Source organism: Martes martes (assembly GCF_963455335.1).
Source record: "Martes martes genome assembly, chromosome: 16".
Taxonomy (NCBI): domain Eukaryota; kingdom Metazoa; phylum Chordata; class Mammalia; order Carnivora; family Mustelidae; genus Martes; species Martes martes.
Window position 1 is genome coordinate 14295331 of NC_137904.1, and position 26888 is coordinate 14322218.

Here is a 26888-nt window from a genome sequence, read left to right on the forward strand (position 1 = left end):
CTGCCTTTATTTAGAGATTTTATTTAGTTGACACAGAGCGAGCGAGGGAGCACGAGCGGGGGTGGGGGGTGGGGGAAGCAGCAGCAGGAGAGGGAGAAGCCGGCTTCCCTCTGAGCAGGGAGCCTGCGTTGGGCTCCATCCCAGGGACCCCAGGCTCAGGATCCGAGCCCAAGGCAGACCCTTCACCAACGAAGCCACCCCTGTTGTTTCTGTTTTGAATACTTGTGGGGGTGGCAATGCCACAGTCCTTTCTCGGCTTAAGCCCTTTACAGGCGACAGTATTTTCCTGACCCTCGCCGGCGGGCGACTCCGAACACAGAACGCACGGCTGCCGCTGTGCGCGGGCCTCCGACGGCCAGTTCCGCGTGCGGGGGGAGCCTGCAGGTGAACCACCCTCCCCGTTTCCGGCTGCTCCTCGGAGCTCGAGAGGCTTTAACTGAGCTCCGGCTCAGGGAGAGATCCTCACCAGCTGTGTGAGGGGACACGAAGTCCTCTTCTCTGCAAAGGGCTTGTCCTGGGACATCAGCCCAGCGACGCCCCCCCCTCCCCCCGCGCCAGCATCTCTTGGGCCGCGGTAGGTCGTTTCAATCTATTTTACTTTGCTTGAAGCCTGTTACTTCCCTTTCATTTTTGCTACTATAAGAACAAACCAGCCCTCCAAGGGCTGACTCGGCCAGCGGGACAGGATCGGCGGAGACAGGGCTCCAGCGCGGACCCTCGCACCCCCGCGCACCTCGAAATCTCTACAAGCGACCCTCCCGGAAGTCCCGCCCCAGGCGACGAGGAATTTCCGGAAAGAATCGCCGTTTGGAAGCCGGAAGGAAGCAAGGGGCGCGGCCGTCCGGGGCACTCTAGCCAGCGCCTCTTCTATGGTCGTCGCCAATTGACAGGCCGCGAGGGGCAAGGCTCCTCGCTATTGGGCGCGCGGCCTCGCGTAGGCGGGCAGCTGGGCTCGCGGCGCGCTGATTGGCTGGGCCCGCCACGCGGGGCGGAGGGGCGGGGCGTGGGGCACGAGGAGCCCGGTGACCGGCAGCGTTAGGAAGGAGGCTGGTGCATGTGGGCTCTCCGCTCGGTGCTGCTGCTGCGTTCCGTGGCCGGGCGCGCCATGTCGCAGGGACCCGCCCGCCGCCAGCGGCCGCCCAAGGACCCGCTGCGGCACCTGCGCACGCGGGAGAAGCGCGGCGCGTCGTGGGAGCCCGGGGGGCCGAACACCGTGTACCTGCAGGTGGTGGCGGCCGGCGGCCGGGACGTGGGCGCGGCGCTCTACGTGTTTTCCGAGTACAACCGGTCAGTGCGCTGCGCCCGCCCCGCGTGCTGCGCGCCGGGGTCCCCCACGCGTCACCCGTGCGGGATTCCGCTGCTGCAGCCGACGGTGGACCCTCGGGGAGGGGCTGGGAGCTCCCCGGGGTCTTACATCCCACGCCCGTGCGGTTCCCGGGAGCCCCAGCGCCCTCTCTCCAGCTTGGGGCGCCGAGGCCCACTTGGCACACGTTGAGCCGTGCGCCCCAACACCGGGACCTCACGGCTGGCGTATGGGGAGCAGGTCAGGTGACGGGGGAAAGGACCCAGTCCCCTGCTGGCCTCCGCCCGGGAGGGTTCCCCACCAGTGTCCTCACGCCAGAAATGCAGTCCAGTAGTAGCACCACATGGGGCTTGGGGGCTTTTTTTTTTTTTTTTTTTTTTCGTTTTCTGTGGTGTTCAGTAAAACATCCCAACCCGTGGCAAAAACCGTACAGAGTCCCATCTGAGTGTCTTGCGTGATGTTCGTCTTGCAGGTACCTCTTCAACTGTGGAGAAGGCGTGCAGAGGCTCATGCAGGAGCACAAGTGAGTCAACCATTTTCTTTTGGGGCGGAGATGCTCATGGGCCTTCAAAGCCCGGGTGAGAGACAGGAGTGTTTTTAAAGCAGAAGAGAGGGTCCCTGATCGACCTGGTCTGACCTGTTCAAACGTTCATGTCATTCTTAGGTTGAAGGTGGCTCGTTTGGATAATATATTCCTGACCCGGATGCACTGGTCTAACGTGGGGGGGTTGTGTGGTAAGTGTATTCTTTCTGAGGTCAGAGGCCAGAGGGAAGTCTCTGGCATCTTAGCCTGCTTTCTTGTTGCTCTTTTTTTTCCCCCCTCCATCTTCCAAGTTCAGGGGAGCTGGAATTTTTTTCTCTACTAGCCCTGTCAGCCGCCGCTTGGAAAGCTGTGACTCAGAAGGACAGATTTGAACGCGAGTGCTACTTCCAAGCATTGTCATCTGTTCAGTTTATTGAGTTGCTGGACTGGAGATACGGGCCAGTGAACTGGAGGGTGTAGTGGGTCATGGTTAAAGGACGCGTATTTACCACTGAGACTCAGCAGCCCCACACAGATACCCGCTCTCTGGGTTGCTCCATTATTCATGCCCACCAGCGAGAGAGGTCAAGGTTGTGCCACTGCCAAAGTCCGTAAACTTTGTGACGTGGATAGGAAAGAGTGCACTGCTGAGCCCATCCCGTTCTCAGACCTGAGACCCCGCAGGGCGAGGCAGTGAGGGCTCTAGGCTGCAGAACCTAAGGGCGTCCTGGGTGCCTCACTGCCTCGCCCCAGTCGTAGCCCTGCCCATTCTGGAGGCTTCTGAGGAATATCTGATGTCCCCTACACCTCCAGCAGGAGTCCCTTCTCCCCAGGGCCCGTGATGAGGACAAGTAGATACGGAGCTGGTTAAGTAAGGAGTGGGCCTCCTGGTGGCAGCTGCAGGGCACCGTGATGACACAGCTGATGCTCTTTCCCCTTCCAGGAATGATTCTTACCTTAAAGGAAACCGGCCTCCCCAAGTGTGTGCTTTCTGGACCTCCACAACTGGTGAGTCCCTCCTGACTCAGCGTTCAGAGCCGGCCCCTCCTTTTTTCATGTTAGTGACAGGCATTTGTTTCTGCAAATTTGTCTTTGGCCCTCCAGAGTTAGCTGGTGGGGGGGCCTTTCAAGTTAGACACCAGAGTCCAAAGCAGGATTAAGTGTGCGACCTTGCACAAGTTTCTTAGAGCTACCTAAGGCTACTCATCTGTGAGATGGCTGTGAGTTCCACAAGGTTGCTAAGGATTACATGAAACACACATACGAAACCCCAAGTCAACTTACTACATGTTGGGCACTACATGGGAGGCCCACACGGAATGTTAGCATTTACTTTTATTAAATTTTAGACCTCTTTATACCTTTCAGACTAGCTTCTGAACATTGTTCTGCCTTTATACAACCGTCACTGCTTCTTCCCTTGTCTTTTGTAGGAAAAATACCTAGAAGCTATCAAGATATTTTCTGGTCCGTTGAAAGGAATAGACCTGGGTATGTTCCTGAGTGTGACTCCTCATCTGCCATTTCTTTCTTCTGTACACCCCCATCTCCCAAACTAGAATCCGTAAAGCTTGGACCAAATTAAACCTTAAAACCAAGTGTTTCATCAGTGAGATGAATTTTGAAAATAATGCCTGTTGTAATCTCTGTGCCCCAACATCATGCCCCCAAATATAGGTTAGAGATGGTTCTCAGTGAGACTGTTGCGGCTGCGTTGGGAGTGAAAATATATGGGTGCTTCTTGCCTAAAAAATGGTCGTTTATTCAGAGATTCCGGGTTCAGTGTAGATTCCCAGCAGTATTCCGGGGTCAATCGGTTGCTTGTGGCCGGTGATCTGGAAAGCCCGTTTCCCCCCAGTGCAGTCACTGTCCATGGTCTTTCTTGCGCAGCTGTGCGGCCCCACTCGGCACCGGAATATAAGGATGAGACCATGACCGTCTTCCAGGTTCCCATATACAGTGAGTGCGTGAGTCCCATTTCCCAGCAGGAGGGAGGGATGTAGGTCCCAGGCCAGGAAAACATGGGGTAAAGCTAGAAACTGCTGGAATATTGATTGGCTCTGTGTACCCAGTTTTGTGTTTCTGAATAGGATTCGGAAATTTAGCTGAGGAATTAAGACATGGTTCCTGCCTTCAGGGAGCTTAGGATCTTACAGACAGACACGTTTAGCTCCTAGGTAATGGTCGTGGTTACACTTTGGGATGTCACCTAATCAGACAGTGTCAGAAAGTGAGTGGTTCCCAGAAGTGCACATTTATTGCTTGGGGCTTACTTGCTGCAGATGTAAGTACTCCTCTGGGGAGGGGATGCTGAAGAGGCTTGCACTGGTAACCTTTTCTGTGAATACTAATGCTGATAGAAGTGTTGTGAGCGGGTCACAGGGTCCCTGGAACCTTTGCAGGCCCCAGGGCGGATGGTGTGGTTTTGACTTAGGGACACACAGACCCTGCCACGTCCGTGTTATCCGGGAGTCTGGCCAGTCACACGGCACGCCAGGTTTTACCAGTTGTGAGGAGAACAGAGGACCCTGGGGACATTTCCTTGACACTAGTCTGATCCCTGCCAAGTGCTGAGGGGACACAGATGAGAGCCCCCCAACGAGGGGCAGGGGCAGGGGAGTCGGGCTGGCCAGGAGACAAAGGCTGCAGGGTGCCTGTGGTGGCGGGGTTGAAGGGGGAGGGGAGGGAGGGGAGGTGTGGCTCGGGCAGAGGCTGCCTTGATGGGGGAACAGTGGGGCTCTGGCCAGGAGCTCACCCCCGGGGCGTGGGGTTTGACTGTCTCCCCTGCCTACCAGGTGAGCAGAAGTGTGGAGGGCGCCAGGCATCCCCGAGCCCAGAGCGACTCAGTCCAGGACGGTCTTCGGATTCCGGATCCGCTGAAAACGAGCAGCACCTTCCAGATGGTAACGCTGTTTCCACAGAACAGTGCCCCTGTCCAGAGCATGGTTTTCTTCATCGCTGCCCTTCATGCCCCTCGTTGGCATCGTTATCCCATGAGGCCTGTATCGGACACGTCCGCCGCCTCGGCGTGCTGTGGGACTTGGCCCGTGGGGACAGTGAGGAGGATTGCCTTGAGGGCGGCAGTACGGAGCCCTGGGGCCGACCCCCAGTGCTGGCTGGGCCCCAGAATTCGTATTCGGTTTCCCCAGAGGAGAGCAGGGCCTGGCAGATCGGTTCATACAGAGGCTTTCGTGTTTTTTCTTTAATGCAAAAGACTTGTTCACGAATGCAAAAAACCGCTGAGCCGACCACTCAGGTCGGTGAGCACATCAGCCCCTCTTCTTCCAGAAGGACAGCCTGCTGAGAAACGGAGTTTAATGCCAAGCTTAGATGTGTGGGAGGACTGGGACCCCTTCAGCGGGGCTGCGGTCCCATGTCAGGCAGGGCTGGTTCGTTCCTGCTCCTGCCTGGATCGTGTCTGTCTGTCTGGCCAGGAAGGGGCTGACCCCGGGAGCCGTCCTCCCTGGGATGGCCCAGCTCAAGGCCCACACCCGTGTTTTCTCTGCAGGCCCGTTGGCTCTCCTGGTGTTTCATGTACGCTTGTTTGGAAAGCACGTTACAACTTATTTTTTCTCTGTCCTGACTATGTGGGTAAAGTGTGTCATGTTTTAAAGCATTTCACTAGCCTGTGCTAAAGCTTTTCCCACTGGCGATTTGTGTTTTCTATTCACTCCGACCTCAGGTGTGAGTAGGAAAAAGAACAGGTCTGCTGGGGAAAGAACACCAGTGTTTCCTCTGACCTTTATACGGAACTGTCATGTCCCTTTAATTTGGCACCGAATTAGACTTTAGACAATCGTCGGTCTGTGAAGCCCGTCAATCTTCCTGTTTACCTTGTTACAGTCCGACTTGTTTTTCCTCAGGTATTGGCCAGAAAAAGAGCGGCAGGGACCCCTCCTTGGTTGTAGCTTTCGTCTGTAAGGTAAGCAGGTGCCCGTCCGGTGGGCTTTCAGCGAGCGTGTGACGGGGACCCTCAGTTAGCTCCCGTCCAGCAATTTCAGAGCCGGCGGCTCCAAAGACCCCTGGTTTACATTTGCCCACAGTGGGCCGCCTTGCACTTGAGAAATGGAGGCGGCCTCGTTTGCCTTCAGGTGCATCGGGCTTTCATTCACACTCCTCTAACTCCGTTCTACTTTCGGTCCTTTTACCATAGCTGTTCAACCAGTAGCGTCAGACTCGTTTTCGTGTTGGCTAGCATTCCCTGGGTCTGCAGATCTGAAGTCGGTCCAATTCTATGGAAATTCTGTTACTGTAGGGTGTTTGAAAAATTGGACCAATGGCCTGGTTTTAACAGGGCTTTGCACTAAAATAGGATTATCTGCGGCGAGGCTCTACGTTGTCATTTTGTGGGCAGTGATGATTTTTTGAGGAGTAATGTTGACTTTCAAATCTACTTGTAGTTCTTATCCAGATGATCACACCCACTGGGGAAAACCCTTCTGGAAGGTTAGCAATAATCGCTATTAGCTACAAGATCAGTATCTCGTCTGTCTCCGTATTTCAGTGGTAGTTTTTATGAAAGTGAAGGGCAGTTGTCTATAGGCTTGTTCCATGTATGTTTCTGAGTTTTTAGGCAGCAAAATGATTTTCCAAGTAGGTTTCTCTGGTCATCGGTAATTGTATTAGGTCCCTCCCGCCTTCCTCAGTAGAGGTGGGCTGGCATGTGCTCTGGGTGCCGGGCCACGTGCCCCTGTAAGCCCTGGCTGTCCCCGGCCACTGTTCCCAAGACCCTTTCGTCCCTCCTTGGTCATTCGCCGTGCCTTCTGAGCGCTGCTCTCATGGGTCGGCCTGTGGGCCCTCGTCCCTCTTCTAGTCAATGTGCTGCTGCTCAGCGGAGGGTTTGGAGGCAGTAAAGCTGACCTGGTCCGAGCTCTGGGGGGTCAGCGAAAAGAGACCTAGCGCGCGAGGGCCTGAGACGCAGACTGTCCCATTAGGAGAGCGTGAGCCTCAGTTGGCTGCCTGCCAGCTCGGGGCCTCGGGGGCTGCGTTCTGCTTCTCCTCTGTGTTCCACATGCCCCGCACCCTTGGGTGGGAACAGTTTCTCATGGGTTGAGCTCAGCTTATCGGGGAGGGAGGGGTTTTGCCCGCCTTAGGTCTGCAGGTCCCTGTGAAACGTTAGAGCACTTGGTTTCCATCCTGAAACCCATTTGGGTCCGTGGAGGGAACGTTTGGTCACAACAGGCCCGGCCAACATCATCATCTAAAGGTGTCATTGGAGCTCATCATCTGTGCCTTATATGCAAACACTTGAGCTACAATCCCTCCTCTAGGATAGTGTTTGCCAAGCCAGAAAATTCTAGAACCCTAGTAAGGCCTGAGGATCCAAATCGGAGACTTTGCCTTAAGAGTAATTTCCTTTTAAAGATCTAAGGAAGAAAATGAAAATCAAATATAATTTAGTACTCAAAGACTTACTGATATTTTATGTGCTTTCTGATTTTTTTTTTTGTTATTACATATGAAATAAGTAGATCCCAAAAATACACATTTTCAAAGACGGAATGACGGTCCTGAGGTTTGTGGCAGGATTGTTGTCTGCGGTTCTCACATAATAAGAGCGTATCCGGGATCTTTCATGACAGCTTTCCTCCAGGGTAAAAGCAGCGCCACGTGGCAGGTTGTGAAAACCACCAGTGAAAGACCACCCGTGCTTTTGTTACCCTGTCCCCGTCATTGCATGGTCGGGGCTGTCAGACCGAGTGCTGGTCGTGTTCCGTTACCTCCTACACACTGCGTGCAGGATGGTGGGACAGAGGTATTGGTCCCCAGGGACACGAAGGAGCCTTTTCGTTTGATTTGGAAATGGATCGCATTCTGTTACGTCCCTAACAAGTTCACGTGGGGCCCTAACGCGCCATGTTTTAAATCACTGAGCCTCTAGTCCTAAAGTATTTCAGAATAGCTGACTTCTTGGGAAGGTAGCATGGAAGGTAGCGTGCTTCCTCTCGGAGCAGTACCCGGGCTGCATTTTGGGGAACGGTGCGGTGGCCTGAGAGTGAAACCAGAGAGGTGCGCTTGGACGGAGGCTGATGGAAGCCGGGCTTCCTCCCCCCCCCGCCCCCCTCGCTGAGATGGTATTTATATTTTCTTTGTCACAGCTTCACGTGAAGAAGGGAAACTTCCTGGTGCTCAAAGCCAAGGAGCTGGGCCTGCCAGTGTGAGTGTTGGGGGACGCGTGCTGTTGGGCCTGGGGGCCGGGGGTTGGGGGGTCACCCGTGTCCCTGCCGCACCCCGTCTCACGGGCGGCTGGCCCCTTGTTTCAGCGGGACAGCTGCCATCGCTCCCATCATTGCTGCCGTCAAGGACGGGAAGAGCATCACTTACGAGGGCAGAGAGGTGAGACGCCCCGTTTTCATAATGTTTCGGCAGTGACGGCTGGGGCCTGGAACACGGGTCCAGACCTCACATTTGAGGGAAACAGAGCAGCTCGGATTTTCTCACTGGGCTGCGAGGTACGACAGGGTCTCTTACCTGGACTTGTCCTGCTTGTCCATGCTGGCTACATTTGGGCATGTCTACAGAGTGTCTACTTAGGATTTGAGGGTCCTCCTCCCAACGGATGGGGGCTGTCCCCTGTCCTGGAGGTCCAGGCATTGTCCATTGAGGATGGACTTTAGGCCCCGGCCCCAGGGAATGCCACCGTGTTCTTAGCCAGGATGTTTTCTCCGGCGTCTAAGGATGTCCAGACCAATGGCCACGGACCTGAGGGCACCTTGGATGTCCCGCCTGGTTTCGTGGCCACCCAGGGTTTGAGACGCCCTCTGCGAGCCACTGCCTGGCATACAGAAGCGGGGCACGGGGAGGGCATGGGTGGTGATCCTCGAGTTGGTTTTGCCCTTGTTCGGGGACCGGGGAGGGAGTATGTAAGGGGGGAGGCGTTGACTTGAAGGCCATTCGGTGTGTTTGCTGAGCTGCGACTCTGCCCCGGGAGAGAACCGTGACCCTGGTGATTTCACAGATTCTGCCCGAAGAGATCTGTACTCCTCCGGATCCTGGTCTTGCTTTTGTTGTGGTGGAATGTCCGGATAAAGGATTCATCCAACCCATCTGTGAGAACGCCACGTTCAAGAGGTAATGAGGGCTCTGGGGGTGGGGGGAGCCCGGCCGGCATCGACAGGGTGTCGGGGGGTCTGCCTGACCCACGGCTGCTCCTGGCACCGAGCCGCGGACGCGGAAGCCCACGAGTTGGGTTCCAGACTCCTGCCTGGTGGGCTCTGTGCGCACAGCCTTGGTAGTGAAATTAGAAAAGATCGAAAGCCCGAGACAACGTGCAGACTAGAAAACCAGTGGCCAGTTAGAGTGCTAAGTCTAGGACACACTCTAGCACTTTCAGTTCTAATTAATACCCTAGTTGTTATTGGGGTTATTTTTACCTAAGTACGTTTTCTTCACTTGCCTGTATTGAGCCTGTGTGGGTGGGTCTGAAGGTTGTGAGACCGTCTTGGTCAAAGGTCCCCGTTAAGGGACGGACTCTCTGTCCGGGCACAGCCTCGGTCTGCTCTTCTGCCTTGCTCTCCTGTCGCCCAAGGCGGCGGACCCCTTGGCGGCTCAGCATCCATCCTGGGTAGCTTTGCCCCCCACGACGGTGTCTCCATTTCTCTCCCATTCTCAGGGGTTTATTCTCCCTGGGTTTCTCCGGTTCCTAATTCGTATTTATGATTTGCATGTAGTGCTTTATTCCGCTTATCACAACAGATCTTTTTTGGGCAGCCGTGATGTTTTAAATTCACGTTGGAAGCTCTTCCTGAGACGGACTTTTTTCTTGCTGGGTGAATCCGGGTCCTGTGGTGGCACAGGCTTCGTGTTGCCATCAGGTTACAGGCAGCAAAGCCGCGTGGAGTGGCTGTGAGCTGAGGGGCGTGTGCGCTGACGCGACGCTGCCAGGTTTACCTGCACGACCCGTAGACACCTGGGTCTGTGCGGGTGCATGTGAGGAGGGGTAGGTAGGAAGTACTACGTGTGCTTTTTTTTTTTTATGGGAACTGGAAGGAAACAGCTCAGTGTTAGTAAGTGACGACTCTAGACGGGGGAATTACAGACGATTTTAATTCTCTGTGCCCGTGGCTCGGGTCTGCTGGAAGGCAGATGGCCAGGTGCGACTGCGGGTGCCCAAAATTCACGGGGGAAGGTCCTGTGAAAGCGAAAGCAGAGCTCGTGCTGGGAAGGCCCAGGGAGCAGCCCCAGAGCCTGAGGACTAGAGAAGCCCCAATGTGGCACCCTGGCGGGCTCAGACACTCTGGGAGCAGCCCGGGCACAGCCTGGCCTGAGCGTGGAGGCCAGGGTCACTGCAGGCCCTGGGAGCAGGCCACGCGGTGCCTGCCCTGGCCGCATGGTCCGAGTTTGGGAAGGTTCTGAGTGTGCGTCTCTGTGCAGAGCCCAACTGCGCTCGTCCTCCCTTCTGCCCAGGTACCAAGGCCATGCCGATGCCCCCGTGGCGCTGGTGGTTCACATGGCCCCACAGTGTGTGCTTGAGGACCCCAGATACCAGCAGTGGATGGAGAGGTAGGACGCATTTCCCCCTGTCCTCCCCTCCGTCCCCTTCCTGCCAGGGCTCCCTGCCCTCCCCGGGCTTGGGGAGCAGCCGCCAGTAGCTCTGAGCCGCCGCTAGGGGGCGCCGTGCGCGCGCACTTGCTGCTGGTGTCCAGCCTCCGCCCTCCCCGCCCAGTGTCCGCCCGCTCGCGCTCCGCAGCCGGGTCCTAAAGTACAGAGTGACGCCCTCAGTTTCCAGGGTGAAGGCAGGGTGTCGACGACTCGGCAGCTCATTCCGTTTCCTCCCCTCTTCCCCCCGACCCTGCGAGGCAGAGGTGTACCAGTGTTCAGTGGAGAAGAGGTCACCCTGCCTTTCCCTTGGGGCCCATCGGGCCAAGCTCAGCGCCAGGTGGGAGTGTTCGAGTTCCGCCTCCCGCCTGCTCCTCCCAGGCTCTTCACCCCTCCTGGCCCGCCTCCCTCTCTTGCTCCCTCCCTGGAGGGCACGAGTCTTAAGCAGCCTTAGGACGCCTCTGCGTACTGCTACTCCACTTTGTTCCCAGTGCCTGGCTGGAGGCCCCTGACCTCTCAGCCTCCGGGTTCGTCTGGGGTTCCTGGCAGCACACGCCCGGGCGTGTGAATCCGGGCCCTAGACTTGGAAGCAGAGGGGCGGGGCGGCGGGTGATTCTGAACCCGCACTTACTCTCCAACCCCTTCCCTCCACCTTCTTTGCCCCTGGTGTCCCTGCCACCCCTTTGGTGGGCGTCCCCCGGAAAGGGCGCTGCGAACACGCTGTCTTTGCCGTAGGTTTGGGCCCGCCACCCAGCACCTGGTCCTGAACGAGAGCTGCCCCTCCGTCCACAATCTCCGCAGCCACAAGATCCAGACGCAGCTCAGCCTCATCCACCCCACCATCTTCCCCCTGCTCGCCACCCCCCAGCGCCAGGTAGTATCCCCCGCGGTCCCCTGGCCCGGTGTCTCGCCTTCTCCTTCTCTCCACCGAGCACATCTGTGTCTTCCAGGAGGAACACGCCGCCCTCCCTGTGCCCACAGTCCGGGGCGAATGTCTCCTCAAGTATCAGCTCCGTCCGCGGAGGGAGTGGCAGAGGTCTGTGCGACTCCGAGCCGATGGAAGGGTCTAGATCGGGGGTGCCCAGCTCTTCTCCGGAAGGGCCCGGCGGTGTGTGTCCCAGGTGTTGAGCTCTGCCCCTGCCACGGCGGACGGGGGAGTTCCCCAGCAGGGTTGTCTCTGCCGGAGGCCGCTCTGGTTGGGGTTGAGGTTGGGAAGAGGAGGCCAGTGATGAATCTCTTTCCTAAATGAAAACTGTGCGGGGGATCCATTGTTTGACAACAAAGAACAAAGCATTTGATGAAGAAGATTAGGCAGCTGTGATCCCGTGATCCCGTTCTCCAAGACAGGAGATAATGATTGTTAACATTTTGTTTTTTGAATCGGACCATGTGGGGAATAATCTTTTGGAAAGCGTGCGTGTGGGTCTGTGGCCTGACAGGCCTGTCTTTTCCTGAGTCATGACACGTTACGTAGCCTTCAGGAACGAGGCTTTTCTGGGTGCCCCACGCGGGGATGTTTGCTCATTTCAGACGTTTCTCGGTTGTTGTCTTAACGAAGTGGGAAATGCTTCGTGTGTGTCTCAGTGGAACTCTGTCCCCTAGAGCGATTCTCAGGTGTGGGACTGCTGGGTCGTGGTGTGACCCGTTCCTGAGGCCCCTGCCCCCCCCCCGTCCGGCCAGTAATCCCCTTGTGGGTCATGTGTCCAGTGTGCATCTAGAACAGGTCAAAGCTTCCTGCCCACTGTGCTGTGTCCGGATGAGAAGGGGCGGGTGCTGAATAGTTGGGGTTTCTGAGAGACCGCCTGGTTGCATGATGGGGGCCCCCAGGTGCGGGCTTGGGACTTCGGAGCCTGCTGTCCGCGTCTGCACAGGTGGTTCGCAGACCTTGACTGACAAGCCTGGCACGGTGCCCAGATCCTCCTTTACCTGGGAGCGCGCGTCCCAGGCCTCATGTGCTACTCTGGGGAGCCGGTCGGGCCTTGCTGCATGAGCTCGAGGGGGAGCGTAGTGCCCAGTCAGGGTGGAGAGCCGCTGATCCGCGGCCGGCCTCTCCGTGTGCCCGGACCCTGGGAGCATCAGGGCCTTGCTAGAGACCGCCCCAGGCTGCAGCCCGTGGTGCCGGATCAGGGCCTGCATTCCACATGGTTCTTGGGACGAGCTGTGCCCACGCTCGTGTGGGAGCCGCTGCTCGCCAGGCTGGTCAGCTAGGACCGTTTGACCCTCCTCCCATCCCTTCCTCGGGCTCCCAGGGGACATCAGGCCACGTCTGGAGACATTTGTCGTTGTTACAGTCCGGCAGGGGGTGCGGGTACTGGTGGCATCTGGCGGGCAGAGGTCAGGACCCCGCTGGATGGCAGTATTGCCGGGATCGTCACATTCTGAGCTGAGATGTCCTGAGGGGCCAAAGCTGTTCAGAACGTGCTCCGAGACCCCCGCTTTGCTGGGAAGGGTTCCGCATGGTAGAATAGGACTGGCCTGGGCTTGCTTCGTCTTCCGTCTTGATTTGGAGAACTTTCTGCAGATTGTGTCCATAAGTTGGTTCCGGATATCCACATGGGTGTCTGCTTGAGGCCACATGCCTGCTTTGGTCACTGAGATGCTGTCCTCCCTGCAGGGATGCTGTTATTGTCTGCAATCCCGATGAATTCATCGCTGAGGCCCTGGAGCTCCCCAACTTCCAGGAAAGCGTGCAGGAGTACCGCCAGGCCGCGCAGGCCGGCCCAGACCCAGCAGGTGAGCGAGCGGAAGACCCCGGAGCCGCCTTCCTCTGTGGGCCGCTGCCCTCCTGCGGGTGTTTTCAGAGCACTCGGGAGAACCACAGCCTGGCACCATCTAACCAGGTCTAGTTCCATGACCCAGTGCGGCTTTATTCTCTAAACACACCCGTGCCCGCGCCTGCTCGCCTGCCCTCCCCACCAAGACCAGTTCAACCCGAGCGTTCGGCAACGGCGCCCCGCCCTTGTGTGGCAAGTACGCGCCGTGGGCTGTGGTTCTGGGCGCTCCTGCAAGACCCTGCAAAGAACTTTGGATCGGGGCCTCCGCCAACACGGGATCTGGTCCTGGCCTGGCTAATGGGGAGCCGCGGCAGACCTGGCTACGTCCCTCACCATGCTGGGCCTTCGTCACCGCATCAGGAAAGGCTGTTGGGGGGAGCTTGGGGACTGCTGGTCCATTAGCTGGTTTTGCAGCTAGTGCTAGAAGCCGAGAACGCTGGACTAGAAAGCGGGGAGCGTGAATGCAGCTGGATGGTCTTTCCCTCCCTGGCATGTTCTCCGGGGAAGTCAGCCTGGGCTGGTATAGAGTCTCCCCTCTCGTGGAAGGGGCACATCAGGTCTCCCTGGACTCCGGTCCTGGCTCTGCCTCTTCCCCTCTGGAGGGCTGACCCTCTGAGCCTGTTTGCTCCCCTGTAAGCCCGGGGTTCCTCCCAGCAAGGTGGTTATGGCACCTGCAGGAGGAACAGGTCTGTTGGTAAGGGCTGGACGCCAGGCAGACATCAGCCCCTTGAGGTAAATGATTTGTAGCCTGAAGAAGTGCCCTTTGTGCTGTGAGAGATCTAGAGAAGGTCTCTGGGAAGAAAGGCTGTGGGGTTTATTTGCTGTGCCTTGCAGACGGCCACTTACCCCCAAATAGCCCGGGGCCCTGCCTCCAAGGAGGTCCCTACAGAGGGACCCCTGTCAGGTGGGACCTCTGGCCCCTCCTGGGAGGTAGGCCCTACCCCTCTCATGAATGCTGTCCCTTTGGGTAATGGACCCTTCTACCGTGTGTTTTCCACAGAGAAGAGAACCCAGTATCCAGAAATTGTCTTCCTCGGAACGGGCTCCGCCATCCCGATGAAGATCCGAAACGTCAGTGCCACGCTTGTCAACATAAGGTACTGCTGCTGTCCCAGAAGCCCTCCATGCACGGGGGGCGCACGCGTCCCCCCCCCCCCCCCGACACCCCCAGCCCGGGGCCAGTTTGAAGATGCAGCCGTGTGACAGCGTGTACGCTTGTCACCTTGGCCAGAGCGCCCACAAGGGGAGTAGTGGGTGTTAATGCCTTTGATAGTTCCTGGGAATCCCGACTTCATTGCCTGTTCTGTCTGTTGACAAAAACAGCCAGCTCTGCCGTGGGCCGTGCACCTTGCTAAGAAATGATGTCACTGAATTTTCACAGTAAGCCTAGGAAATCATGATCAACCCATTTCCTTGACAGCTAGACTAACGTCCCAAGAGGTTACTGGTTCCCACAGCTGGTCAGGGGCGGACCCGGAGCATGAGTTGGTGTCTACACCACTGGCTGGGCCGTGCCCTAACTGGTGACTGCCGGTGCCGGGGGGACAGCTGCGGGGTGTGTGCGTTGGTCTCGTGATCAGCCCCTGGACTGCCGGTGGGTTTTGAGGGATTCTCTTGGGTTTCCTGGTGTCCTTGCCCCCAGAGAGGTCAGCCCGGGTCCCCAGCCATGTTCACGTCTGCAGGAAGTGCAGGCTGGCTCTGAAATTTTGCTTTGTCATCTTGGATGCTGGCGGTGGAGGGCGACCGAGCAGCTAACGCGCTCGTCGCACACAGCGCTTAGAAGTGCGCCCCGCTAGCAGAGACACCCGCTCTGGGACACACTTCTCTCGCCGCTGAGGAGATGCGGTGAAGCGGCTCGGCAGGCCCAGCCTGTCCTCCCTGGGGGTTTGACGAGGGCAGCAGGTGCACAGCAGCCTGTGTCCACGCCCAGTGCCCAATGCCCGGAGCACCCACAGGGGCGTCGCCACGTTCCGTTTAAACAATCCGAGGTGCATCCTTGGGGCTGTGGTTTTTGCCGCCACCGTCTGTGTGGCTCTGGGGACTCTGCATACGTTCAGGGGTTTCAGGGTTCCAAGGCTCATCAGTGCTTTTGTATAATGAGTCTGGATGCTGGAAAAAGGACTTCGAGTTTAGGGAAGCTTCTCGGAATGAGCACGAGGGGTTCTGGAAGACGTCGGAAGCGCAGAGCCGCTTCCTGCTCTTCTTGCTGAAATGCAAACCCTCCAGACCTCGAAGCCTTGCCTGGCGGCGTGACTGTCGCTCTTGTCCGCAGCCCTAACAGGTCGCTGCTCCTGGACTGTGGTGAGGGCACGTTTGGGCAGCTGTGCCGTCACTATGGAGATGAGGTGGACAGGGTCCTGGGCACCCTCGCCGCCGTGTTCGTGTCTCACCTGCACGCGGATCACCACACGGTGAGTGACAGCGGATGACGGGGCCCCAGCGGACGGCAGGGGCTGCTCCGGGCACCAGCTTTTCCTCTCGCTAGTGCTGTCACTCAGCTGGGGGAGCCTCCTTGTCCCTCCAGGCGCCCCGCTGTCCCGCAGCAGCGAGGCCTTGGCTGGCCTGCTCCGAGGGGACCTCAGCCGGAGACAGGAGGCCTGCTGTCCCCGGGCTAGCTGGGTCCCCGGTCCCTGCCCTGGTCACATTGCCCATGGCAGCGCTGGGGGATGGTGGCCGATAGGGAGGGAGGACGACTCCAGAACCCGGACGCTGGGCGGAAAGCTGACTTTGACCGTGGCTCACGCCGTGTCCCCTTGCCCCCCCCGCCTCCCCGCGCAGGGCTTGCTCAATATCCTGCTGCAGAGAGAACGGGCTCTGGTGAGTGTGGCCCTCGATCTTCCTGACACTTGAGTTTGGTGGCTTGCACGTCTGCAGCCACACCTCCTGTCACCCGGAGCCGTTCTTGCTGTGGACTCAGCGGCTCCGGTGTCCTTGTCTCAGGCGTCCCTGGGGAAGCCTTGTCCCCCGCTGCTGGTGGTGGCCCCGACCCAGCTCAAGGCCTGGCTCCAGCTGTACCACAACCAGTGCCAGCAGCTGCTGCAGCACGTGAGGTGAGCGACGGTGCCCCCACCCCCGCCGGCACCTTTCTGGGGGGTGGGGGGACAAGCGGCCGGTGCCTGCTTTCATACGGGGGTCTTCTCCGCCCTCTTTGCGCTTCTGTTCTGGTCCTGAGATTGTCCACGAAACACTCTGGGGCCGAGTCCCCGAGCAGTGCCTGGCACAGGGCTGGCCCCTCCCATCCCGGGGTGGTGTGTCTGCCTGCCCGGGGTCTATCCCGGCCTGTGGGGCGGGCCTCCCCCTGCCTCCCCAGTGGGCAGTGCCCACCCACCAGGTCCCTTGCCACAGCCTGGAGGGCTTGGTTTGGCTCTTTTTAATTGACTCCTCTTTCCTCTAAGTGACAGGTTTGTGTTTCTTTATGATAAGGAGTTTGGAGCTCTGCAGCCAGATGCTTGAACTTGGAATCACATTAAAAAAACTCTTTCATGTTCACTGTTGAACCGTTGTGTCCACCCAGCCTGATTCCTGCCAAGTGCCTTCAGAAAGGAGCGGAGGTCTCCAGCCCCGCCGTTGAAAGGCTCATGGGTTCATTGCTGGAAGCGTGCGAGCTGGCTGAAGTAAGGGGGCACCTGCGGCGGGGGCAGGGAGGGGCGGTGGTGACGGGGGCTCGGCTGCACAGCCGCTCGCCCACTACTACAGTTTCAGACCTGCCTGGTGCGGCACTGCAAGCATGCTTTTGGCTGCGCGCTGGTCCACACGTCCGGCTGGAAAGTGGTCTACTCCGGGGACACCATGCCCTGCGAGGCCCTGGTCCAGATGGGTAAGTAGAGGCAGTAGACTGCGAGGCCGTCCCAGCGAGCACATGGGGTCGGGGCAGCTCGTGCAGCGTGTCTCAGGCATGGGCTCTGCTCCACTGGTCACACCTGTTACTCCCTAGGGAAGGACGCCACCCTCCTGATACATGAGGCCACGCTGGAAGACGGCCTGGAGGAGGAGGCCGTGGAAAAGACACACAGGTAGGGGAGAGCCCTGAGCCGCAGTGACCTGCTCTGTTCCCTCCCGGGTGACGCACAGACCAGCCTTGCGTCAGCCCTGGGGGACACTGATCTCTGGTGACAGTGACAAGAGGCCAGCTGGCCTGCTTCCTGCTGAGGCCATGGGGGTTTCTGAGAGTACTCTCGGTGCGCGGGCGTCAGCAGTCAGCCATGTCAGGGAACCGCCCGGGTGGATCTGGGCTTTGCTGTGACGAGTGTGTGTCATACCCCCAGCCCCGGCCGCTGTGAGGAGCCGCCTGCCTGTTCCCCGCTGCCCTCACCAACGGGCGGGGGTCCGCCAGCGCTGGGTCCAGGCTCCACCAGGGGGTGTGAGTGAAGGCTCTGGTCCATACGAGTTTGTGTCGGCCAGAGACATGGCCTTCCCAGGGTGCACGGGGCAGTCTAGGGGCCGGGGCCTTCCCTGTGCTCGGACGTCAGCCTCACGCGGCCCCTCTGTTGGCAGCACCACGTCCCAGGCGATTGGCGTGGGGGTGCGGATGAACGCGGGGTTCACCATGCTGAACCACTTCAGCCAGCGCTATGCCAAGGTGCCCCTCTTCAGCCCCGACTTCAACGAGAAAGTGGGGATTGCCTTTGACCACATGAAGGTCTGTGCTGCGCGGGCCGGGGGGGGGCTGGGGTAGAGACTGTGCTCCCTCCGCGGGGTACTCGGGGCCAAGGGTCAGAGGGGTCTGCACCACCACCACCATCCCCCTCCCTGCCGCTGGTCGGGGCCAGCACCAGCTGGGCTGGCAGGGCCTGCTGGAAGTGACTGGGGGACTCGGGCCGGCCATTCCCCCAGCCAGGTGACTTGTGCCCCAGCACTTGCTGGGGAGACCGTGTGCTCCGCTCTCCCGATGGGGGAGCCAGCCTTGCCCCTCTGGCCCCCCTGAATGAGGGCAGGGGCCGGGGTTTGCCTCTGAGGACGCTGGTTTTCAGAGTCTGGACTGCCTCTCCTTTCCGGAGGCCCGTTCTGTTTTGCCCCCTTAGCCAGGAGTCGGGCGTCAGTGCCCTTTTCTCGAGAGGCCTTCCTCCCTCTCCCCTGGCCTCACCCGTCTTCCAGGATGATCAGCTGCCACGAAGGTGGGCGAGGAGGGAGCTGGCGCCTGCCCTGTGCACAGAGGGCTCCCCCCGTCTCACTGCTGCCCGGTCCCCGGACGCACGTCCTGAATCCGGACTTGCCTTCCAGGTCTGCTTCGGGGACCTCCCGACAGTGCCCAAGCTGACCGCGCCGCTGAAAGCCCTGTTTGCCGGTGACATTGAGGAGATGGAGGAGCGAAGGGAGAAGCGGGAGGTGCGGCTGGCACGGGCGGCCCTGCTGTCCCGGGAGCAGGTGGCCAGCCCTGAGGACGGGATGTCCCCACACAAGCGGGCCCTTGCAGAGCAGCCGCAGAGCCCACAGAGCAAGAAAGTCAGGGCACAGTGAGGGCCCAGGAGGGACCCCGGACGCCAGCATCCTTTGCGTGGCACGGCGTGGGCTCCTGGCCTGGTGGGAGCTGGAGGGCTGGGCTCGATGGGGAGGCACCGGGGCAGGGCGGTGTGCACGCAGGTCTCGGCTGAGACCCCTGCACGGGGATGGCCCTGCTGGGTGCCTGCTCCGGCCGGCACCTGACACGACCTCGGGCCGTGAGGCTGCTGGATGGAAGAACGGGGACAACCAGACCTTGGTACAAACCGCTTTTTAAAGCAGTCACACGGGAAGACGGCGTGCCCACGCCTGCTCCGGCCAAGTTACTCGCTCTGCACGCCCGAGGCAAGCCAAGTCCGGGAACGCTGGGTCGTGGACAGGACTCCAGGAATAGCCTTTCCAAAGACGGAACACAGGGACGGGCCGCCTGGCATCTGAATGCTCTGCTTCGTCCCAGTGCCCCCTCTGAGCAGGTGTGTCCCTGCCCTGCAGGGTTGCGCTGCCGGGTACCCAGTGTGAGCTGCAAGCCAGCTCTGATCGCAGCAACGACCCGGGGAGCTGCCATCCTGCTGGAGCCTAGTTTCTGACCGAGTCAAGCCATGTCAGCTGTGCCCCGGCAGCAGCTCAGGAACAGCCACGTCTTCCCGCAGTCCCAGGGGGAGGTGGAGGCCACCTATGTACTTTGCCCCACGGCGAGAATAAGCCCCCGTCACCGCCTTCCGTGGGGAGAATTAATTGGACGTCAGGCTGGCCAACTCTTGCTCTCCTTTTGGGATTTGACAACACTGAGGTTAGTGTATGGAAATGAAATCATCTGATTAATTTGGCACATATTTGTGAGAACACGGAGCTTTAAAAGCTCAGGCGATGTGGAAGACAGACTGAGGAGTTAGCCTGGCCCAGCCGTGACCTCCGATGTCCTCCTGAGGGGCACCTGCATGGACGCGTGTCCCCAACAAGCTTCTTATCAACACACGAAGATAGGCCACGCTCAGGGATAATAAACCTATTTTAATAACATTACTTTCAACAACTATTTGTACATGTATTTAAAGGTAACTTTCGACCCCTGGGCTCCGTTACAAATTGGGGACATACCCGTCCTTGCCAGGAAGTGAGCAAAGCTGTTAACATCCAAAGTTGGCGAATCCCCCCATCGGGGCAGAGTTATCTTACACTGTGTCGGGAAAAATAACTAAGCCTTTAAATTTCTCATTGTACACCTATACATTGCTTTAGTTTGGCTCAAATTAAACAAATATAGATTTCATATATACAAATATTATATCCTGTATAGGTATATCATCTATTTTAAAAGGATAAAATTGGAAAGTTTGACTTGGCATGCATGACCCGAATCTGTCTCTCACTCCCTCAATCCCAAAGTGTGACTGGACTCCCAGAGACGCGATGAAACTCCCTGAGGGGGAGCGTGATGACCCACAGCTGAGCGAGGCCGCCACAAGGCAGGGCCAGTGGCACCAGCCTCGTGTCCCCTCAGGCTGCCTTACTGTCCTCCACGTGCTCTGGGAAACAAATTTATTGCTAGTCCCTGTGACCGCCAGGAGGGAGAGGCAGGCTCTGGCCCCCAGCCTCTGGGAGCCTGGGGGCTGGAATTACTGTCAGCAGAGGTTGCTGTGGGGCGCGGGAGGGACTGTGCACCGTCTAGACCCCCTCCAGATCTTTTTAAACTCATTAGTACAAAAGGAGAAGGTCCTGACGGGAGCGCTCAGTCCCGGGGTCGGAAAAAGTCAAACTGTTAGGAATTGAAACAGGTTTTGTCTTTAGCCATTGACTTTAGAGCCCACGCAGTAAGGGCGGCCTGAAAGATTTTTACACGGGCTGGCCCCCTCCCCTGCGCCCCCACCCCAGCTTGGGCAGCGGGCCTTCTAGGATCCAGACCTCGTGCGCTGTAGGGGAGGGGAACCCCCCTCCCTCACTGGAGGCACGAGGTGTCAGAGTGTCAGAGCCCGGGCGGAAGCCGCGGGTGGAGCCCGGCAGGCCGACCCTCCTGCGCACCGCACCCCCCCACCCCCCCCACCCCCCGCCCACACTCGCAAAGGGCCTTTCTGACACCGAAGCCCTTGGGCGGAGGGGGCGCCGCTGGGCGTGGAGGCTAAAGTGGATCAAAAGAGGCACAAAGTCAAAAGGCAAAGATCAAACAAAAGGCCAGAGTCACCACCCCGAGGGAACGAAGGAGGTCTGCACCCGCACGGGCCACGCAAGCCGGAGGGGACCGCGAGCCGCACAGCTGCAGCCCCGCGAGCCCGGGACGCTCCGGGGCGGGGCGGAGTGTGGTGGGCGGGGCCCGGGTATGTACGCGCGGGGCGGGGCGGGTCAGAGGGCGGTGCTCTCAGACTCCTCCTCCGAGTCCCTCTTCTCTGTCACCGAGTGTCGCCGAGCGTGCTCCAGGGGGCTCAGGCGGAGCGGCGGCCCGAGCTCTACGTGGATGGAGGGGATGTCAAAGTGGACGAGATCTGCAAGGCAGCAGAGAGAGAGGCGGCTGAGAGCGGCAGGAGAGGGGGGTGGCGGGGTCACCGGCCGGCGCGTCCTGGGGCTAACGGAGGCAGCCTGGCGCAGGGTCGGCTTGGGGTTGGGCTGCTCTGCTCCCGCTCACCCCGTGAGCGCGCAGGACCAGAGCACCCCAATTCCATCCCGCCCGGGGACATTCAAGGACGAGCGCTGCAACAGCTCCCGCGCCACGTTCTCCGCACACCCTCCGGCTCCATTCCCGGTCGGGAGGCTGCTTTCAGGGCGGCCGCAGGGAGGGAGGGTAGGAGGCGGTGAAAAGCACCCCGTTCTCCAAGTCCTTGAACCACTGGGGGAGGCCGTGGGGATAAACAACACATGTCGGCACCGGGGCAGCTGCTCCCCTCCCAGAATGTCCTCATTGCGGGCACTGAAAGGTCATTCCGGAGATGGTCAGGGAGACTGCCCGAGGCAACAGAGCTCCGCATCTGGGACTCCAGACCTCTGCAAGTTGGCAAAGACCAGGCCATTCCTTACAGCCGGCTGATCTAAGGCAAGGCCACAGAGGAGGGGGCGGGAGGGGCAGCGCTGAGCCTGTGGACCCCCGGGGGGGGCGTGGTGGGCCCCAGAACCAAGGACCCTGACGGTGTCACCCCTCCTTGGCCTACCTCCTTTCTGGCCCTACTTAGCCTTGCTGTCCTCCTGGAGACCCAGACAATGGGGGGGGGGTGGAGTTCCTAGAACAGGGGCAGCCCTGGGTCAGCCTGGGGTGGGTGGGCTGGTTTCTCAGTCTTAAGCTTTTTTTTGTAAAGTCAACGTTCAAGCCTAAACATACCGTACCAGGTGGACAAACATTTGGACACTGCGCTAGAAGACATACAAACATGGAAGCTGTGGGACAGAGGTCCTTCCGTCACCAACCCCCCCTCAACCCTCAGCCCCCAAAATGTCATTCCTGTCTTCATCTCACTGCTTCAGCACAGAGTTGGCGCTCCCAGGCTCGGCTCTGCCAGTGACATTCGCTCCTCCTGCCTCGGGGTACAGCAACGGCAGCCTGTGTCCTGCCCTTTCTGCTGGGGCCACCTGCCCTGCAGCGTTAGTTCCTGCTGTTAGATTTCAAATCCCATCTCTGTCACGCAGCCAGTGTGGCCTCGGGCGGGTTTACCTTCCCTGTGGCCCAAACGGGAATCCCAGAGCAGATGACAGGTTTGACCTGGACCTACTAGGTGCAAACCTGGCCGTTCCCTCAGACCCCTCGGGGAAGGCAATTCAGTGGCCAAGGAGCGGGATGGAGGGAGAGAAGCCCCCACTGTCGGATCAGAAGCGTCTGGAATGAGAGCTGTGGGTGGAGGGGCAAGGGACGCCTCGTGTTGTGCCTGCCCCGTCTCCACAGGACCAAAGGTTTAGCAGCTTTTGTGGAGGCTCTGGAGGGCAGGAACTGGGGGAGGGGGGTCCTCCCCTGGTTTACTCTGGCCGCCCCAGACTGTGACAAGAACACCTGATTCCCTCCGGCTTCTCTCCTGCTTGTCCCTTGGTTTTAATTTTGCACATCGGCTCCCTGTGGCCAGAGGCAGGCATAACCCAGTATAAACGCTCCCCCGATACTGAGAAAAGAGGCAGCCGGCGCCAGGCCCTGGGGGACATAAACTCAGAGGCCTGAATCCTGCCACTGTGGATTCTTCAGGACTTGCCCGCTGTGTCAGACCCGAGGAAGACAAGTTCGAGCCCACTTCGGAAAGTGGGGGTCGGCCAGGACGACCTCACGGCCGCAGGGAGCCCGCTCCCGACCCCGCAGTGGAGGCCGTGTCCTCTGGGCCAGGCGGGACCCTCCTGGGGACACTTCTCTAAGCCAAGGCGTATGCAGCGAGTGAGGCACCTAGCTCCAAAGCCTGTGGCGGGCAATCCGAGGACAGACACGCCACAGGAAGAACAGCCCTGGGAGCCCTGTGGTACTAGGCCGAAGGGAGAGGGATGGCGGGGCTGACCCGGGTGCCCGAGAGCCAGAGGAGGGGAGAGCCTGCGAAGCCTGCTTGCGGCCTTCCTCCCCATCTCCTAGCGCGAAGCCAGCCGGAGCCAAGGCGGCCAGTGATCCCCCAAAAGCCAGAGGAGTTCATGGACCGGAGTGCTCCCCCGAGGCCGGGGCGAGGCACGGAGCGGAGCTGCCATGCGGTGGGGAGGTCCGAGCCACATGCAGAGCCGAGCGAGCGCCGGGGCCCGGCGAGCTGGGGCCGCTTACCCTGAAATCCCCCTCACACGTATCCACAACCGCGGCCCTCATGTCACACAGCTGCAGGAACACAACGACAGGATTCGGAGAAAGGAATAAACACGATGAAACAAGAACATGACAATCAACTACACTGAGTATCACAGTCGGGGGGGCACCAAAGCGTCACAGATGCTGCACCGGCCAAGACCCGTGCGGACGGACAGAATGACAGCCTGCTGCCAGAGAACACGACAGACGCACCACGGTGTGGGGGCCAGAGTGCTGTTAGCACTCAAGGTCAGCCGTTTCGGAAGAGCCCAGAGGAAGGCGGGGCACTCACTTCGGGCCCCCCCAGTTTCAACTCCCGTGGTGTTCCCACCTGTTTCTCTCCGGTGACACCCTGTGTCCGATGCTTCCCGCATCCACGCTCCCCGGCAGCCCTTCCCTGGGGTGGCTGGACAAGTGGGGGGGCTGGTGTGTGGGCAGGAGCAGCCCCTCGGGGTGACTCGGGGCGACCGTGAGCTCCTGCTGTCACCTGTGCCCCCTCCCGCGGGGGCTCACGTGGGAAACACGCCTCGCCACCACCGACTACCAGCAGGGAGAGGTGTTGTGGACTTCTGAGGAGGAATTTCCTTAATATTTGATAAGTCTCAGGGCGGATGTCATCAGCTGTATGTGCAACATGAGTCCCATCCAAAAGCAGAGCAGCCCAACCACCAGAGGCTGCCCGCTCCCCACGATACGAAGATCTCCGGACCCATCCTAAGCACGGCAGTCGGACGAGACCCGTTGTGGGTGCCAGGAGCCGAACTCCACACGCTCACTCACCTTCCATCTGATTGAGGGGGGAATCCTCACTCTTGGACAAAAACACAGGGGAAGTACGATACCCGTCAGAAATCCCAGGGAACTGACGACCTAGGACTACACGGCCGGCCCTTCGAAGCATGTGGATGGGTGTGTGTGGGTGTGTGCACGTGTGCGGCGTAGGGATGTGGTATGTGTGTAGTGATGTGTACCTGTGGGTGCCTGTTTGTGTGTGGTTTGTATGCATGTGTATGAATCCAGTATTTGTGTGTGTGCAGGGAAGGTGTGTGTAAGTGTAGGGGCACCTGCGCATTACGTGCATGGATCTGGTGTGTGTGTGTGGATTGTATGCATGTGTATGAATCCGGTAATCATGTAATGTGTGTGCAGGGTGGGTGTGTGTATGTGTAGGGGAGCATCTATGTGTTATATGCACGTATCTGGGGCGTGTGTGCTGCCTCACCTGCTACTCAGGACAGCCCTGAACAGACATGGCCAGGCTCTGCCGCCTGGGGACACGCGGCCCCCTCCCATGCCAGGACACAGGCCAACGCCTTGCCTGCCTCCCTGAATGAGGAAAATGCTAGCCGGGCTTTAGCGGTCACCACCCGCAAGCCCCAACTCTCTCCCGTCGCGTGGTCAGAGTATCTGGGGAGAAGTTGCAAAAAACGTCCTTTTTCTCCCACCAGTGAACGGTTTTCGCTCAGTGTGGTGTGTGCGGCTTCACACTTCTATATTTTTGGGGAGATGGGGGGGGGAAATAGCTCTATCTCTCATTTTTAAACTTAAGACTAAATTTAGTGGTGGGCTTGTCTAATAAGCTCCTCAAAGAACCAGGGGGACCGGTGTCTTTCCTGGAACTGACCCTTCTCTAAATATTGCTGGAAACGCACGTTTCTAATAAGGCTTACTCCATTCACGGGAGAAAATGTCTTTGGTTCTTAGCCTCTGTTCTCAAGATAAGGGTCTGTACCTTTGAAGACGCCGGAACTCTACCCCAGGAGAGGCACAAATGTCTCACCCTGCTTGGATGCCAGCTGGTCTGCGGTCATAACCCAGCCCCCCAGCCTCTCCCGAAGCACCGAGCACCACCTCCAAGTACTCAGTGCTCAACCCCCAGGCGGAGAACACAAGCAGAGCCCCGCGCTGGCGGGCATTTCACTGGGAGAAACCCCCATTAGAAGCCCTTCTGCAGGACAGTCTGGATCCCAGGGCTGCTCTCCACCAGCCTCATGTGCGGTGGGGGGAGCTCCCAAGACGGTCAGAGAAGCCACACGTGGCACCAGCACGGCCACCTCGGGGCACACAGACGTGCTAATGGGCAGTGGCACCAGGGATCCCACCACTGGGCACACCCCGCCGAGGTTCGTGGAAAACTGTGGCGGTATTGCGGCTTGGTTACCTGTCGACATGCTCTCCCCGGGGGCCATGCCGTCCAGCACGGGGTGCTCCGTGGACTGCGGACTCGGGGCCGGCAGGCTGACTGTGGGAGGCTGAGGGGGCGGCAGGGTGGGTCTCTGTCGGGGCTTGGGGGTGGGCCGGGATTTGGCTGCAGTGCTCGTGAAGCCGGCAGGGGAGGCCAGGGGAGGGGCCGCGGCCGCTGGGGAGAGCTGGCCGGAGGCCAGGGAGTACCCCTGGGGGTAACTCAGTCCGTAGGGTGAAGGGGTGCTCGGTGGGGTAGGGGACAGGCTGAGTGGGGACGGCTGGCCGGCGGACTGCTCGGTCACAGCCCCGGGCTGGCCGAAGGGGACCTTGGGTGGAATTGGAGCCAGCTTCTTGGAAACTGAAAGAGAAAACACAGGCATACACACTAGGTCATGAAAGGAAGCTGGCTGTCCCCAAGGCCTATGAGCGCGGCCACCGCCCCTTCCCACCACCTGCTGCCCCCTCGCCCCAGGCTCCCTGCGCTAGCCACCCGAGCAACCGATGCGGTTTTTAAAAATTCACCTCAAACTCCAAGCTTTCATGTCTCCCCATCTGTTCACTAATCTCTCCTCCTCCTCCCTGGACTGCTGCCATGATCCACACAGCCCTCGCCAGGGTGGAGAACAAATTTCCCGTGCACAGGCCGCGGCTGACTGCCCAGTGTCCTCTCTTCACTTCCCCATGGTATCAGGGTACACGGAGGAAGGGGGAGCCGGTGACACAGGGTCCAAGGGGGACGACTAGAGCTCACTTGGCGACACTGGAGCGTGGCAGGACAGGAAACTGACTTTTGGCTGACCATGCCCATGCTGGCTCCAGGATCCCGCGAGAGCCACAGACAACCGAGTTCCCCAGCGACTTCTCCGTTCCCCCCAACCTGCCCTGTCCTTCCTCTGAATTTTGGGTACCTGCGTGCCCCGAGTTTTCCTTTGAGACTCATGCCCGCGGGGCATGGACTGTGCAGAGAGATGTACTGCGCGCTCCCCCTCTTTGTTCTGCCTTCCCCTCCCCGCTTCTGTTTACTGGATCGTGCTACACCACGGCAAACACTTTACACCTTTCACTGACGATGAACTGGTAAGAATGATCCTATCCACGGGCCAATGTTTAGAGACAGCGATTGCTAACATGGGACGACTAAGCAAGGGCTGCCATGCACGGCGCCAAGTGCAGAAGAATCTGTCTTCTAGGTGCTCAAGGAAGCCTCGGGCACTCTCCTCTCCCAGCTCCGCTCCCCCGCCCGTGGAACAAAGTCTATTCTAATGATGGCTCGAGCTCCCCAGGCTCTGTCAGTGGACAGCACGGACAAGACAAGGACACGGTCTCTCCAGCGTGGCTTCAGCTCCCTCCCTCACCTTAACCACCCCGCCTCTGCCCTGACAGCCCGTCTAGACCCCCGCT

At 59.2% G+C, this 26888-nt stretch overlaps 2 protein-coding genes across 3 annotated transcripts in view; one reads left to right on the top strand and one right to left on the bottom strand.

Annotated features, from left to right (window-relative positions):
- Positions 1 to 1005: 1005 nt before the first annotated feature.
- Positions 1006 to 19920, top strand: ELAC2 (elaC ribonuclease Z 2). Its single transcript, XM_080825811.1, has 24 exons — positions 1006 to 1287; positions 1776 to 1826; positions 1968 to 2038; positions 2770 to 2834; positions 3260 to 3317; positions 3717 to 3785; positions 4622 to 4729; positions 5690 to 5748; positions 7925 to 7983; positions 8090 to 8162; positions 8785 to 8897; positions 10233 to 10328; positions 11100 to 11238; positions 11315 to 11400; positions 12979 to 13097; positions 14139 to 14235; positions 15411 to 15549; positions 15917 to 15955; positions 16079 to 16188; positions 16653 to 16752; positions 16835 to 16955; positions 17073 to 17151; positions 17633 to 17777; positions 18359 to 19920. The coding sequence occupies exons 1-24, from the start codon at positions 1055 to 1057 to the stop codon at positions 18593 to 18595; spliced, it is 2466 nt and encodes an 821-aa protein (XP_080681937.1). The 5' UTR covers positions 1006 to 1054; the 3' UTR covers positions 18596 to 19920.
- The window catches only part of ARHGAP44 (Rho GTPase activating protein 44), a 46404-nt gene continuing 39085 nt past the window's right edge, over positions 19570 to 26888 (bottom strand). The window contains exons 13-15 of one of the 2 annotated variants that reach the window (XM_080825812.1): positions 25465 to 25845; positions 23283 to 23333; positions 19570 to 21054 (exon numbers count right to left, since the gene is read on the bottom strand). In XM_080825812.1, the coding sequence (XP_080681938.1) occupies positions 23326 to 23333; positions 25465 to 25845 (389 nt within the window). In that variant the 3' untranslated portion in view covers positions 19570 to 21054; positions 23283 to 23325. The remainder of the gene's footprint in view (positions 21055 to 23282; positions 23334 to 25464; positions 25846 to 26888) is intronic. The other variant, XM_080825813.1, reaches the window with a different exon arrangement.